Genomic DNA, 15994 nt, shown 5'->3' on the forward strand with positions numbered 1-15994 from the left:
GATTTTTAGGTATCTCCTAAGCTCCACTTTGCAGTTTGGGAAATTAAAAGCAAATATATTTGTTGCTAGATGCGAGATTTGTATACATTTCCTTACAGAGTTTATCTTTTTTTTTTAAGATGTTATTTTCATTTATTTGACAGAGAGAGAGAGAGAGCACAAGCAGGCAGAGCTGCAGGCAGAGTTGGAGAAGCAGGCTCCTCGCCAAGCAGAGAGCCCGACACGGGATTCGATCCCAGGACCCCGGGATCACGACCCGAGCCGAGGGTAGATGCTCAACCAACTGAGCCACCCAGGCACCCCCAGAGTTTATCATCTTACCAGGTCTTTCCTTCCCAGTGCCTTTTGATTCAGCAAATTTTTGAATCAAGCTTTCAACTGTAGTATTAGCCATGTTATTTATAAATTCTTCATGGACCTATTAAAATGAAATAAAGATAATTTTTTTCTTTTTCCATCAAAAATTCTTACTGTATTTCAGACAAAACTTGCACAAAGCAATTAAAATTCATTACACTAAAATATGTGTTTTTTTTGACCCAAAGCCTTTGAGAACTTTCATTTACCTAACATGCTGCTGTTACCTTGTACTGTTAGTAGACCTGTGGGTATCAACCACTGTTTACATGAACCCCTGAAGATACAGCCCCACAGTCTTAGAAGTCAAGGAAGTTTCCTATCCTCATCTTTGAATGCTTTAGACACATAATTCTTATGATAAATTAAAACTTACATAGATCTCTAATAATTTTTAGATCCTTAATAATAAAAAATAACAGACCTCATCTTTACTCTATTTCAATGCACTCCAAATTGTCATAATTAAATTGCTTTTATATTTTTGGGGAAAAAATTTTTTTTCTTAAAGATTTTTTTGTTTTTAAGTAATCCCTATACGCAACGTGGGGCTCGAACTCACAACCCCGAGATCAAGAATCACACGCTTCACCAACTGAGCCAGCCAGGAGCCCCTATTTTTGGAAAATTTCTAAGTACAAGTTCTTTTTTTTTTTAAGATTTTATTTATTTGAGAGAGCAAGCAAGCACAAGGGAGAGGGAGAAGCAGACTCCCTGCCGAGTGGGGAGCCCAACACGGGGCTCAATCCCAGGACTCTGAGATCATGACCTGAGCTCAAGTCAGACACTTAAGCAACTGAGCCACCCACATGCCCCTCTAAGCGCAAGTTCTATAACTTACTGCTGTTCTAAATTATAAAACAGTAAAATTTTTAAAAAATATTCAAAGATTGATTAACTTCAGAATTTTAAGGTAAAAGGACTGAGCTATAGTTAAATTTTAACAATTGGTTTGCATTATCATCCTTGGTGGCCAAACAATCAAAAATCCTGTTTATTTTTTTTTTTAAAGATTTTATTTATTTGTCAAATATAAAGAGCAAGAGAGAGAGAGCGCGAGTGCACAAGCTGGGGGAGCGGCAGGCAGAGGGAGAAGCAGACTCCCCTCTGAGTAGGGACCCGATGCAGGGCTGGATCCCAGGACCTTGGGATCATGACCTGAGCTGAAGGCAGACGCTTAACCAACTGAGCCACCCAGGGGTCCCAAAAAATCCAGTTTATTTTATATTTAATACATGTAAATACACATTCTTACCTGAAATTTAAAAAAAAAATTGAGTTTTGGATTTTTAAAGAGTCATAAATGAACATAAAATTTTCATGAATCAGTTCAACAAAAGGAAAAACTTACCTGGGCTATTTGCAAATGAATTTCCTTTACAGCATTTGACAAGGATTCTATAATTTCCTTTATGTGAATGAGATGAGCTTCTTCAATATCTTGAAACTTCTGGATAACAAATATGAAAAGTTACATATATACATAAAAAATACACACACTCTGAAATCAAAACTTTTTAACATTATTATTTATTTTTTTAGGTAATCTACACTCAACGTGGGGCTCGAACTTGACCCTGAGAGGAAGAGTCACATACTTTACCAACTGAGCCAGACAGATGCCCCTGCAATCAAAAGACCTTTTAAATCATTTCAATACAGCTAACCTATTTTAGTGAGTTAACATTATTATGTAATGTTTAACAATACTTCTAGACAAATGGGTCCAATAAATACACTGAAATGTTTAACTTTTTAACATATAAACTTTGTTATGCCATTTCTCAGGCATGTATGAACTTGTTCAGAGTTTGAAGACACCACAATTAAAATCTATAATTACAGTCAGAAAATTGGAAGGAGATCCAAATGAGAAGTGTCACAAAAGCCAAGGCAGAAGTGTTTCCAACTGAAGAGCAGATAGTTGGCAGAGCAAAAGCTACTGCTTACTTCTGAAGACTTTATAATCTAGCCCGAAGACTCTCAAAGTGTCTTTCTAATCCTTGAAATATTAATACATGGCCTTCAAAAGAGGTAATCTATGGTCAAAGAAATATGGAAAAGCCTGTATACTCCATCTCAGCAGTTCTCAACAGAAGGTGGGGATACATCCAGTCACCTGGAAAAAGTTTTCAAATTATAGAACGCATAGATCCTCTACTACTCCCTGGGGAATGGGAGTGGAAAAAGATGAGAATGTTGTTTGGAAAAAATTCCCAGGTCATTCCGATATTTATTCCCTGGGAAGAAAACCACTGCTAGACTTGGCTTCCAATAAACAAATTAAGAAGCCTAAGAAATACTGAAATAAAACACGTTTCATTTTGCTTAACCCAGTGTGTTCCAAATTTCTTTGACCACACAGTCCTTTTTGTTTTTCTTCTTCTCTGAGTATCTATTAATATCTCACACAACAATAATATTCCTCAAAACAGGATTTGGGAAATGCTGAACTAGCTATTTTCAAACAAAATACATTTGTCATTTCAACTGCACAAACCTGATTACCCTTTTTTTTTTTTCCAAATTAAATCAGTTCTAAGGAATAGGCCTAAATGCCTTGTTATTTTTTCTGGTTAGATTATCAAATTAAGTTTCCTCACCCCATATTTAATATACAATTTTCTTTAGCACTGAGTTATATGATCAGAAAATCACTAAGCTAAATGATCATGTTCATATCTATGCAAGGGTCTGAACTTTTTAAAAAAAATCAGTAATGGTGAAATTATAGTTTTGGCAATAATGTAACAATAGTTCAAAAACTTCAATCAATTTTATTCATGAGAAATGGTGGAGTTAAAATGTCTTGCTTTGACTCATTTTGACCAAATCAATGAGAATACCAGTATTTCAAGATTCTGAATTATTTTCTTAAGAAGTGAGGAATATCCACAGAAGCATGATTCTATTTTATGTTCCTATTATAAGAATTTGCCTTCAGCTTAAATTTTTGCAATTTAATGAATAAGATATTTTCTCATAGACTGGTAAGACCCAAATCCAGAAAAGCTAGGTCAAACAGCCACAAATTTCACATGGATAATCCCTAATTCCAAGAAAACTGTGCCACCTTCATTCTCTTTTGAAAGAGCTACACTGAATAAGACATATCCTTAATTATTTAAAAATATCTTGAAGCATGAAGCCACACAAAAACTCAAAGCGTGATTCAGATGCAATTTAGAAACCGTGCTGGGTTGGTTTTTTTAGGGGGTAGGGGATCTGCTAAATACCACAATTCCTCAGAATTAGTGATGACTAAACATAGAGTAATTCAACAATGGGACTATAGTCTCTAGTATTTGGATATAAATGAATGAACTTTCTTGAACAAATCAGGCTTTTCTTCCTTGCAATTTCAAATTCACCATATTCATATGTATTGTTACATTAATTTTTTTAAAGAGTACAATTTTGGGGACGCCTGGGTGGCTCAGTCGGTTAAGCATCTGACTTTTGATTTCAGCTCAGGTCATGATCTCAGGGTTGTGAGATCGAGGCTCACAACAGGCTCCACGCTCAATGGGAAGTTTGCTTGGGATTCTCTCTCCCCGTATGCCCCTCCCCCGGCTCCACTCACATATTCTCTCTTAAAAAAATAAATAAAAATAAAAAATTAAAAGTACAATTTTGTCAGCCACTCTAATACATAAAAGCACCCTAATACTAAAAGTCCTTAATCTGAAGTTGTTGTTTAAGCAAATCTCAAAGCTTCCTTGAATGAGCCACCTAACTGTTTAAACAAAATCTCCATATTCTCTCCAGTTTTTAAGTGTCATTAAATAATAGTAGAAAGCATAAACACAAAGAAAATTCACAATTTTAATCATGTTTTTTCCTAACCCCAAATGAAAATAATTAAATCACAATACTCTAAATAAATCCTAACCTCTTTCATCCCACAGACTCAACTTCTTTTCCCACTAGTAAATATAGGTCCTGTCACCCAAATCTGATTTTCACTAGACTGACAGTGAATCAGGTCAACGTGCTTGGCCTGGAACAAAGAAAGATGGAAATGTAAAAGAATTCTTTTCACTTCTAAATAACTGAAATTAAAGTTTAAAGTCTACTATCCATTAAGAAATGATAGCCCTTTTTGCCATTGTACTAGTCTGACAGAGAGACAGAGACGAAGAGGGAACGTGAGAGAGAACAAACATACACACATTAGCACAGTATACCATCACCTTTACTTAAAAGCAGCGTGGTTATACATCTGCTCAAATATATTAATGTCCCCATCTTGGAAGTAGCAGAATAAACAAAATGCCAATGTGGGGAAAAAAAAAAAAAAAGTAATGAAAAAATAGAAAGAAATGAGGGGAAAGATGAGTGCTGAAAATTTTCAGAACACTTTTATAAAATAATATAAACGAATAAAAAACTCTGACTCTAGCAAATTCTAATTTTTCCAAATTAAATAGCTGAAAGGCAAACATTTTCTGACAGAAACTAATCATGTTGATGCAAAATTAATGAACCAGTAACTGTCTTATAAACAAGTGTTCCTAAGGATTCAAAAGCCAAAAGAACACTTGCTGAAGTCTACGATAAGGCTTGTTGCTACAGAAATTGAAGTTTTTTTTCTCACTAGAGTTAGAGGCTCATTTATTACAATTAACTAAACCCTTCTTGAAATATTACCATTTCTCAGCTGCCATGACATTATACTTCCCAGTTTTCTTCCTTGTCTGGCCTCTCCTACTTGGGTCTCAGCATCCCTTCTTTTACCAAACTGTCAATGATGAGTCTCTCAGAGCTTGGCCCTTTCTTCCCTACACTCTATTCAAAGATGATGTCATTATGGCTTTGAGTACTGGCAAGCCCTTATTTTACACAAGCTCATAATCCTTCATTCAAAACTTTGGGACCAGATGTTTTAGAGTTCAAACATACTGAATTTTTAAAATAAAGGTAACGTGGTGTTGTTACCGTATCTTTCACAATACTGCAAGCAGGATTTGCAGTGGCATCTGTGTACCAAACACGTTAATATTTCTAAAGGAAAACATGTATATTCAATGTAGGTAGGATAAATTAATAGCCTTACATCAGTTCTGGTCAAGTTTTGCTGCCAAATGAATTACAGAAAAAAAACTTTCGGTTTTTAGAGCTTTTGGATTTCAGACCTGTAAACAAAGGACTGTGAACATTATACCCAGCCCAGATTATCTGGATCTTCCACAACTGCCCACATGATGTCTCCACTTAGGTATAGGCAGCTCAAAATTAACATGTTCAGAATGGAACATCTGATCCCCTTCCAACCTCTCAAACTAACCTAACAGTTCTTCATCTAGTCTTTCCCATTCATCTCTAACCACACGAACTTACAAGCCAAAACCCACAAGAGATCCTGATCTCCCCAATAATCCCCCCATCCTCCAACTCCTGCCATCTCCGAACACACTCAATTATCTCTTTCAACCACCACACGGCCCCTCGTCCTCACCTGACCACTATACTCTCCTTCCAAACTAGACTCTTGATTTTCGTTTGGCCCTACTATAATCCATGCTCCACAAAATTCCCAGAATTATCTTTTAAAATGCAGATCAGGGGGGCGCCTGGGTGGCTCAGTTGGTTAAGTGTCTGCCTTCGGCTCAGGTCATGATCCCAGGGTTCTGGGATCGAGCCCCATGCTGCATACAATCTTTCAGTGTCTTCCAACTGCCTTTTTTTTTTTTTTTTAATTTTTCTCTCCTTTATTTGACTTATGCCCTATTCTTTTTCTTTCTTTTTAAAAAATTTGAGATTATTTCTAACTTCTTGGGATTTGCACACATGAAAAAATGTTCAACATCATTAGCCATCGGGGAAATACAAATCAAAATCACAATGAGATACCACCTTACACCAGTTAGAATGGCAAAAATTAACAAGACAGGAAACAACAAATGTTGGTGAGGATGTGGAGAAGGGGAACCCTCTTCCAACTGCTCTTAAGAAAACCTAAACCCTTACTATAGAGCTTTGTCCTTCCCTATCTCTAACTTCTTCCCACTCTCCCTCTTCACTCAGTTTCAGTAAGCACTCTTTGCTTTCTACAATGCGACAGCTTTTTCATACCTCTGGGTCTTATATCCAGGGGTCCTCAATACCTGGAACACTCATGCCCTAGAATGTGTCTCTTTACTCATTCTTCAAGTCTCAGTTTTAAATCTCACTTTTCCAAAAAATCCTTTCCTAACTCCCAAATCCAAATCAAATTAGGTTGCTCCTATTATTCCATCTCATAGAATCCTTCTTTTCCCTTGTAACAGGTTTAATAATTCATCATAACTTTGTATTTAATCATGTATTTAATGTTTGCCTCCCTCCTCTATATTGTATCCTCCACCTAGAGCAGGGAGATATTTTATTTACGTATATACTGTTACACACCCAGCAACTAGCACAGTGCCTGCACCACGGCAAGTAAAGACGGATGCGTATATGCCTGCAAACAAGCATGAAAGCCTTCTGATTTCTCAGATGGGAATCATTCATCACTCCAAGCAAGAAGACTCCCTAGAATCCAAAAAGGCAGATTCATAAAGTCCTTCTTCACACTTATTGAATGCCTACCATGAGAATCCCTGTTATCACAGAACTTATATTTTAGTGGAGGAAGACAGACGATAAAAAAACGGTAAAAGAACCAGTGTGCTTCACTACATTCAAATATGATGACTAAGAATAATGTTCTAAGAGGTTTCTTCACCAGCATCAACAGCAGAGTAAAGAATAAGCAGAATAGCTACAGCCAACCCATGATGAATAAGAACATAACAAACCCCTGCTATTGTAAGCCATTGAGATATGGGGGTTTCTTCGTCACCTCAGCATACCCAGCCTATCCTGACAGAGTAAATAACATTCATGGCGTATTAGATGACAATAGGTGCTAAGGAGAAAAACACAAAACAAGAAAAAAGTACAAAAGGGTGGGGGTAGGAGTTTTAGGTATGATTCATAAAAGGTACCCATCTTAAACCTAGGCCTTTAATTAAGGCTCTAAGAACATCAAATGGGATATAAATGATCCCAAGTTTATGGGAAACAGACTTTTTTGTCTGTCCTCCCTAACTAAAATGGAAGTTCTATGAAGAGCAGGGATTCTTGATTCTTTGTTAATGGCTATATTCTCAGCAGTGAATCATTTCCAGTTTTCTTCTTAAGCAGAAATCAATTTTATAATTCATACATAAGGCTAACAATCAGCCCTGTTTTCATCATCTACCAATATCCTCACTTTCCCCAATTCTCTTTAAACAGCCTCTTCTGATACACCTAAATAATCCCTTATAATGTCATAGTTATTGCATCTTGGTCCTCGATCTCCAAAACAAGATGTGTATCTTTAAAACAGCATTAATAAAACATACTAAAAAATTATTTGACACAAGAATTATATTATTTGTATCAGTAAAACAATATCCTGTTTTAGATTTAAAGCTTAAAAATACCAACCTGAGCTGTTTCTGTCATTTTCTGTTCAAAATCGGCTTTTGCTAATGCATACTTCTCCACATAAAGTTTATAGGTATCTGTAGCTTTCTTAGATTTAACAGCTGCCTGTAACAAAAACAAAACAAAAATATTTTTAACTATACAATGACCTGTTTGCTTTCCTGATATAAGTTCATTTGAAATAACTATTTCAATGCATTTTAAGGGATGAGGCCTATGGTGAGTCCAATATGACATAAACTAACTTTAACACCTTTTTTCAAGTCCTCATTAGTAATATTTTTATTATAGTCACAGAATAACGCAGAAATTAAATGCTGATTCTCCTTTGTCTGATGGAATGTGCTTTGAAAAGTTAAATACTCCCATTTTATAACCCAGAGTAACATCATATAACCACATTATAATGGTATGGTGTTTCTAAGAATTCAATCAACAAAAATGTGACAATACCATCAGAATATGCTTGACACTCTTTTCCACACCTGCAAGTCTTCCTTCCTCCCACAACACAGACATATTCCATTTAATGTCTCATTAATAATTATAAAGGTAGCTCAAAAGTTGAGAAATCATTTTCTTTGATGTTTCTCAGTTTCCATTATGCTCCAATAAATCTATAAATTTGTTTATATTTTTGCCTAATTTTCAAGATTTCTATTATTAAAAAATTGTTATTGCATTATTATAACTCAAGTTTTATGAGAATTATGTATTCAATTAAAACTTAATATAAAACAAATTATACAGAGATCTTTTCCTCAAGGACTTCATGAAAGTAGTAGAACCTATTTTTACTTAGAAATCAGCAGAAAGCAACAAAGCCACAGAAGTAAAGATAAATTCTATGGACAATATACACTGAAGAAGAAGAAAGAGTTTGTGTAACTTGTAGGTTCGAGCAGACATATGGTTATCCAGAAACTTGACTATTTTCAAAGTACTGATCAATCTGGACATGGGAAGCTTGGGGAGTAAGGAGTGCTGATGTAAATTAAGAGTCTAAGGAAGATCAAAAAAAGAGAAGATATAAATATCTCAATTTTCTTGGTGAGTAAGAGATGGTCTGCTAAGAGTGAAGAACAGTAGGGTAGGGCTAGGAGCTTCCCAAGAACGAAAAACATTTCAAGCTAGGGTTATAGAAGGTACAACAGACGATGCTAGATGAGTAAAAGTACTCCTAAGAGTCACCGAGGGCTCAGTGAAGCTGGAGAACAGAATTCGTGTACATACAATCCAAACACCACGTAATCCTCTCTAGCTACGGTCAGGAGTCTAGAAATAAGAAGCAGAAACAGAAGTTCGGTTTACCTGAAAGGTCGGGATTGGCAAGAGATGTAGAGAGTCCTACTCTTTACAAAGGCCCCTCTGTATGCTCCTTAAGATATAACTACGTACATTCTAGTAAACACATTATGCTCCATGCTTTCCTGCATTCTTAAATAAATAATATAGGATGCCACTTTATCTTGTAGCATAAAGAAAACTGCTTTTGGAGCCAGAAGACTCTGTCTTAGAGTTTTATATAGTTCTCTCATTCCTAAAATGGGAAGAATACCACCTATTTTTTTTAAAGATTTAGCAATGATGAAATGTAACTTATGTAAAATGATTGGGAAAGGGACTGGCATATAGTTAAATATACAAAATAAATGGTATCTGCTATTATTATGGTTTCTAAAAGCAACATCATCAGGAAGATATATAACTGAATTCTGTTGTTATTGTATCTAACAGTTGTACTGAGTTCTCCATCCCTAGAGTAAGTGTTTAAAACCTATACTGCTTTTCTAGTTTGCTCCTATGGATTTTTTTTTTTTTAACTCTTTTTCCATTGTCTCAGGCCATGTGACATTATTTATACTACTGTTAGTATACTTCCTCTGACATCCTGGCCTTGTTTAAACACATAACAATTAGATGAGATGGTTATTTGAAATCTACTAAGTACTTTCATAGGAAGCAGAGATAAATTTGCTAGATTTGAGAAAAAAATTTTAAAGGTGTGGTTATCTGGGTTTCCTTTGGCTATCTGGGAGATATATATACATATATAGAAATACACACACACATATACACGTATATATATATATCCATCAAATCCTATATATATATATATCAAGAGACTTAAGTTTCTTCTACCAACTACCTGTATTTTTAGTCTGTGCAAGAATGAGGGGAACCTGGTCCTAAGAGGAAAGTACATAGCAATACAAGCCTTTCTCAAGAAACAAGAAAGGTCTCAAATACACAACCTAACCCTACAACTAAAGGAGCTAGAGAACAGCAAATAAAGCCTAAACCCAGCAGGAGAAGAGAAATAATAAAGATCAGAGCAGAAATCAATGAAACAGAAACCCAAAGAACAGTACAACAGATCAATGAAACTAGGAGCTGGTTTTTTGAAAGAATTAAAAAGATTGATAAACCCCTGGCCAGATTTATCAAAAAGAAGAGAAACGACCCAAATAAATAAAATGATGAATGAAAGAGGAGAGATCACAACCAACACTAAAGAAATACAAACAATTATAAGAACATATTATGAGCAACTATATGCAGGCATATTAGACAATCTGGAAGAAATGGATGCATTCTTAGAGAGTATAAACTACCAAAGCTGAACCAGGAAGAAATAGAAAACCTGAACAGACCCATAACCACTAAGGAAATTGAAGGAGTAATCAAAAATCTCCCAACAAAGAAGAGCCCAGGGCCAGATGGCTTCCCAGGGGAATTCTACCAAACTTTTAAAGAAGAATTAATACCTTTTCTTCTGAAGCTGTTTAAAAAATAGAAATGGAAGGAAAACTTCCAACCTCATTTTATGAGGCCAGCATTACCTTGATCCCAAAAGCCAGACAAAGACCCCATCAAAAAGGAGAACTACAGACCAATATCCCTGATGAACATGGATGCAAAAATTCTCACCAAAATACTAGCCAATAGGATCCAACAGTACATTAAGAGAATTATTCACCACGACCAAGTGGGATTTTTATTCCTGGGCTGCAAGGTTGGTTCAACATCCACAATCAATCAATGTGATATAATACATTAATAAAAGAAAGAACAAGAACCATATGATCCGCTCAATAGATGCAGAAAAAGCATTTGACAAAGTACAACATCCTTTCTTGATTAAAATTCTTCACAGTGTAGGGATAGAGGGTACATACTTCAATATCATAAAAGCCATCTATGAAAAACCCACAGTGAATATCATACTCAATGGGGAAAAACTGAGAGCTTTTCCCCTAAGGTCAGGAACATGGCAGGGATGTCCACTATCACCACTGCTGTTCAACATAGTACTAGAAGTCCTAGCCTCTGCAATCAGACAAAAATAAAAAATAAAAGGCATCCAAATCGGCAAAGAAATGAAACTCTCACTTTTTGCAGATAATATGGTAATTTATGTGGAAAACTGCTAGAACTCAAAGAGGAATTCAGTAAAGTGGCAGGATATAAAATCAATGCACAGAAATCAGTGGCATTTCTATACACCAACAACAAGACAGAAAAAAGAGAAATTAAGGAGTTGATCCCGTTTACAATTGCACCCAAAACCGTAAGATACCTAGGAATAAATCTAACCAAAGAGGCAAAGGATCTGTACTCAGAAAACTATAGAATACAATTGAGGAAGACACGAAGAAATGGAAAAACGTTCCATGCTCATGGATGGGAAGAACAAATATTGTGAAGATGTCAATGCTACCTAGAGCAATCTACATATTTAATGCAATCCCTATCAAAATACCATCAATTTTTTTCAAGAAATGGAACAAATAATCCTAAAATTTGTATGGAACCAGAAAAGACCCCGAATAGCCAGAGGAATGGTGGAAAAAAAAGCAAAGCTGGTGGCATCACAATTCCGGACTTCAAGCTCTATTACAAAGCTGTCATCATCAAGACAGTATGGTACTGGCACAAAAACAGACACATAGATCCATGGAACAGAATAGAGCCCAGAAATGGACCCTCAACTCTATGGTCAACTAATCTTCGACAAAGCAGGAAAGAATGTCCAATGGAAAAAAGACAGTCTCTTCAACAAATGGTGTTGGGAAAATTGGACAGCCACATGCAGAAGAATGAAACTGGACCCTTTCCTTACACCACACACAAAAATAGACTCCAAATGGTTGAAAGACCTCAATGTGAGACAGGAGTCCATCAAAATCCTAAAGGAGAACACAGGCAGCAACCTCTTTGACCTGAGCCACAGCAACTTCCTCCTACAAACATCACCAAAGGCAAGAGAAGCAAGGGCAAAAATGAACTATTGGGATTTCATCAAGATAAAAAGCTTTTGCACACAAAAGAAACAGTCAACAAAACCAAAAGACAACCAACAGAATGGGAGAAGATATTTGCAAATGACATATCAGATAAAGGGCTAGTATCCAAAATCTATAAAGAACTTCTAAAACTCAGCACCCAAAGAACAAATGATCCAATCAAGAAATGGGCAGAAGACATGAACAGACATTTTTCCAAAGAAGACATCCAAATGGCCAACAGACACATGAAAAAGTGCTCAACATCGCTCGGCATCAGGGAAATCCAAATCCAAATCTCAGTGAGATACCACCTCACACCCGTCAGAATGGCTAAAATTAACAAGTCAGGAAATGACAGATGTTGGCAGGGATGCGGAGAAAGGGGAACCCTCCTACACTGTTGGTGGGAATGCAAGCTGGTGCAGCCACTCTGGAAAACAGTATGGAGGTTCCTTAAAAAGTTGAAAATAGAGCTACCATACGACCCAGCAATTGCACTACTGGGTATTTACCCCAAAGATACAAATGTAGGTATCCGAAGGGGTACGTGCACCCCGATGTTTATAGCAGCAATGTCCACAATAGCCAACCTATGGAAAGAGCCTAGATGTCCATCAGCAGATGAATGGATAAAGAAGGTGTGGTATATATATACAATGGAATATTATGCAGCCATAAAAAAAAAATCTTGCCATTTGCAACAACATGGATGGAACTAGAGGGTCTTATGCTAAGCGAAATAAGTCAATCAGAGAAAGACAAGTATGTGATCTCACTGATATGAGGAATTTGAGAAGCAAGGCAGAGGATCACAGGGGAAGAGAGAGAAAAATGAAACAAGATGAAACCAGAGAGGGAGACAAACCATAAGAGACTCTTAATCTCAGGAAACAAACTAGGTTGCTGGAGTGGAGAGGGGGTGGGAGGGATGGGGTGGCTGGGTGATGGACACTGGGGAGGATATGTGCTATGGTGAGTGCTGTGAATCGTGTGTAAGACTGATGAATCATAGACCTGTACCCCTGAAACAAATAATACATTATATGTTAATAAAAATAAATAAAATGCAGAGTAAAAAAAAAAAAGAAAAAAGAATGAGGGGCGCCTGGGTGGCTCAGTCCTTAAGTGTCTGCCTTTGGCTCAGGTCATGATCCCGGAGTCCTGGGATAGAGTCCCACATCGGGCTCCCTGCTCAGCGGGAAGTGTGCTTCTCCCTCTGATCTTCACCCTGCTTGTGCTCTCTCTCTCTTTCAAATAAATAAAATCTTTAAAAAAAAAAATGATCAGCAACCTACAGTCCATGGAGTGATTTTCAGTGACAGAGCCTAGCAAAATAACGTAGTCCCACTAGCAGCCCCTTCTTTGCTTGTTCCTTATCCTAACACCTACTCTTTTTGTTCTGCTGCCTAGTAATTTATATGTTAGCTATTGATGAAGACTTGAGTTGTGATCACCCCTAGAGACATCTGCAATTTGGAAAAAATTCATAAAAATGGAAAAGTCCCCCCAAATAGGGCTATAATGATTGTGGCTATACTATTTTATTTTCTGTTTGGTGTCTATACTTTTAAAAGTAATTTATTTCATAAGATCGTCCCTGTTTTCTTTTTACAGGTTCTATACAAAATAGGATACTTCCCCTTCTAAACTTACCATTAAAACCTCTCTCTAACCTCTTGTTCTGCACTATTCAATGTTTTTGCTGCCCAAAAAGAAGGAAGCTTCTTGAATACAGAAGGGGAGAATATGTGTTTTAGCCTGTAATAACCTTCATAACATCTAGCATAATGACAAGCACAGGGTAGGAACTAAAACACTTACTACCATATACAAATTATCACTTCATAATCCAACAATCAGAAAAATACTTGAATAAGACATTTAAAAAGCCAAGACTCAAACAATGAATCACGGAACACTATATCTAAAACTAATGATGTAATGTATGGGGATTAACATAACAATAAAAAAATTAAAAAAATAATAATAAAAATAAAAAGCCAAGACTCTAGTCTTTAGCCGATATTTAAAGTAAAAATAAGCTCTTAATTTGTGTTGTATTAACAAACTGGAAAAATTCAAATAACATTTTGCTGTAATGATTATTTTTCCAAGTAAACATATATACTGTGTTGCAGATGATACAATGAGTTTCTCACTCACAAGGAATCTGTAATCTAACAGGAATAAAAGATGACTGCCTGGAGGGGCATTACTCCTTTTAGAAGATGTCTCCGTGATATATTTCTACAGTATCACCAAAGCAATTATTTTACATTATTCATTATACTTATACGACTTTAAGAGATGGAAAGAAGTTCCTGAAGCATCATTTCTTCTTCCAACACTCAGTCTCTAGAATTCAAACTAGTTTTGGTACTCAAATTTTTACTGAGTCGACAAACCATGAGAGACGATGGACTCTGAGAAACAAACTGAGGGTTCTAGAGGGGAGGGGGTGGGAGGATGGGTTAGCCTGGTGATGGGTATTAAAGAGGGCACGTTCTGCATGGAGCACTGGGTGTTATGCACAGACAATGAATCATGGAACACTACATCAAAAACTAATGATGTAATGTATGGGGATTAACATAACAATAAAAAAATTTAAAGAAAAAAATTTTTACTGAGTCAACAGGTTTAGAAATAATTTTAAAAATTTAAACCAGCATACTCTTAACTTTCTTTTTTCCTCCCAGAATATTCTCACTATAAAACTAAGTCTACTTAGTTTTCAACTCAGCACAAACTTATTTTTCCACTATTTCCAACCATAAAATTATTGTCTTTATCTCAAAAGTTCAGATTAGGATCTAACTCAGAATATAAATGGACGGGTAAGTCTTCTGGAGCATACTTTCTGATACCAGGAAGCTGGGGAAAATTTCACTTCTCTTATTTGAGGCATGAAAGAAGAGAGAAGATACCCTTTAAAGTTCTAAACTTACATTTTTTACATCAGCCCTCACTCTTCAAAAGTAAAAATAATAGGCCAGAATCATGGAAATTATGTACCAACCTAGAGAAGTATCTTGGAAAACTAACAAAAGGAGTACTTAATCGTAAAGGAATAAAATGAAAAAAAAAAAAAACCTGTTGACTCACGAAGTGTTTTGAGTAATGACAAAAACAAATGTAAAGAAAAAGAAGGGTATCATATAAAAAGATGCAGAGGCAATTTTAGAATATAATTGTATTGGGAACATCTTTATTTTTTTAAAGCAAGAAAGAGCCCTCAGAGGAAACAACTAAACAGCAATACTCATTTAAGTCAAAACAACTTTCTAAATAGTATATATACTTAGAAATGCTGTAAATTCTAGGGTAGAATTATAAAAACAGAATATCCAAGTAGTAACGAATTTGCCCACTTTCATAAAGTCATTATTAAAAAGGGAAGTTAGAGCATTTGTTCTTAAATGAGGAAATTATGCTTTCAAAAAAAACAGCTACATTTCTTCTCACAAATAAAGACTGGCTTTAACAAATTACTTACTGATAATAAAATAAATCCCACATTTTATTCATTTCCTTAGCATTTTAAATAAATTTACTGATATGAGAAATATTTGTGTTTAAGTGTCTACGATTGCCTGCTTGGTGCAGTCAGTTAAGCGTCCAACTCTTGGTTTCAGCTTGGATCCTGATCTCAGGATCATGAGATCGAGGTTTGCATCAGGAGTCTGCTAAGTTTCTCTCTCCCTCTCCATTTGCCCTTCCCCACTTCACGCTCTTTCTCTCTCATATAAATAAATTCTTGAATAAATTCTTGAAATCTTAACAAAAAAAAAAAAGAAAAAGAAAAAGGCACCTTTCCTCTAAGCTGTCCACACGACCGCAAGGTAAGTGAAGCACAGACCACCAAATCACAACCCTTGGACACAACCATA

At 35.9% G+C, this 15994-nt stretch overlaps 1 protein-coding gene across 3 annotated transcripts in view; it reads right to left on the reverse strand.

Annotated features, from left to right (window-relative positions):
• Nucleotides 1-15994, reverse strand: part of FCHO2 (FCH and mu domain containing endocytic adaptor 2) — a 127621-nt gene that overhangs the window by 68559 nt on the left and 43068 nt on the right. For all 3 annotated transcript variants that reach the window (XM_078067206.1, XM_078067203.1, XM_078067202.1), the window contains 3 exons: nt 7816-7920; nt 1709-1807; nt 322-418 (listed from right to left, as the gene is read on the reverse strand). In XM_078067206.1, the coding sequence (XP_077923332.1) occupies nt 322-418; nt 1709-1807; nt 7816-7920 (301 nt within the window). The remainder of the gene's footprint in view (nt 1-321; nt 419-1708; nt 1808-7815; nt 7921-15994) is intronic.

The sequence above is a fragment of the Halichoerus grypus genome, chromosome 2 (assembly GCF_964656455.1).
Source record: "Halichoerus grypus chromosome 2, mHalGry1.hap1.1, whole genome shotgun sequence".
NCBI lineage: Eukaryota > Metazoa > Chordata > Mammalia > Carnivora > Phocidae > Halichoerus > Halichoerus grypus.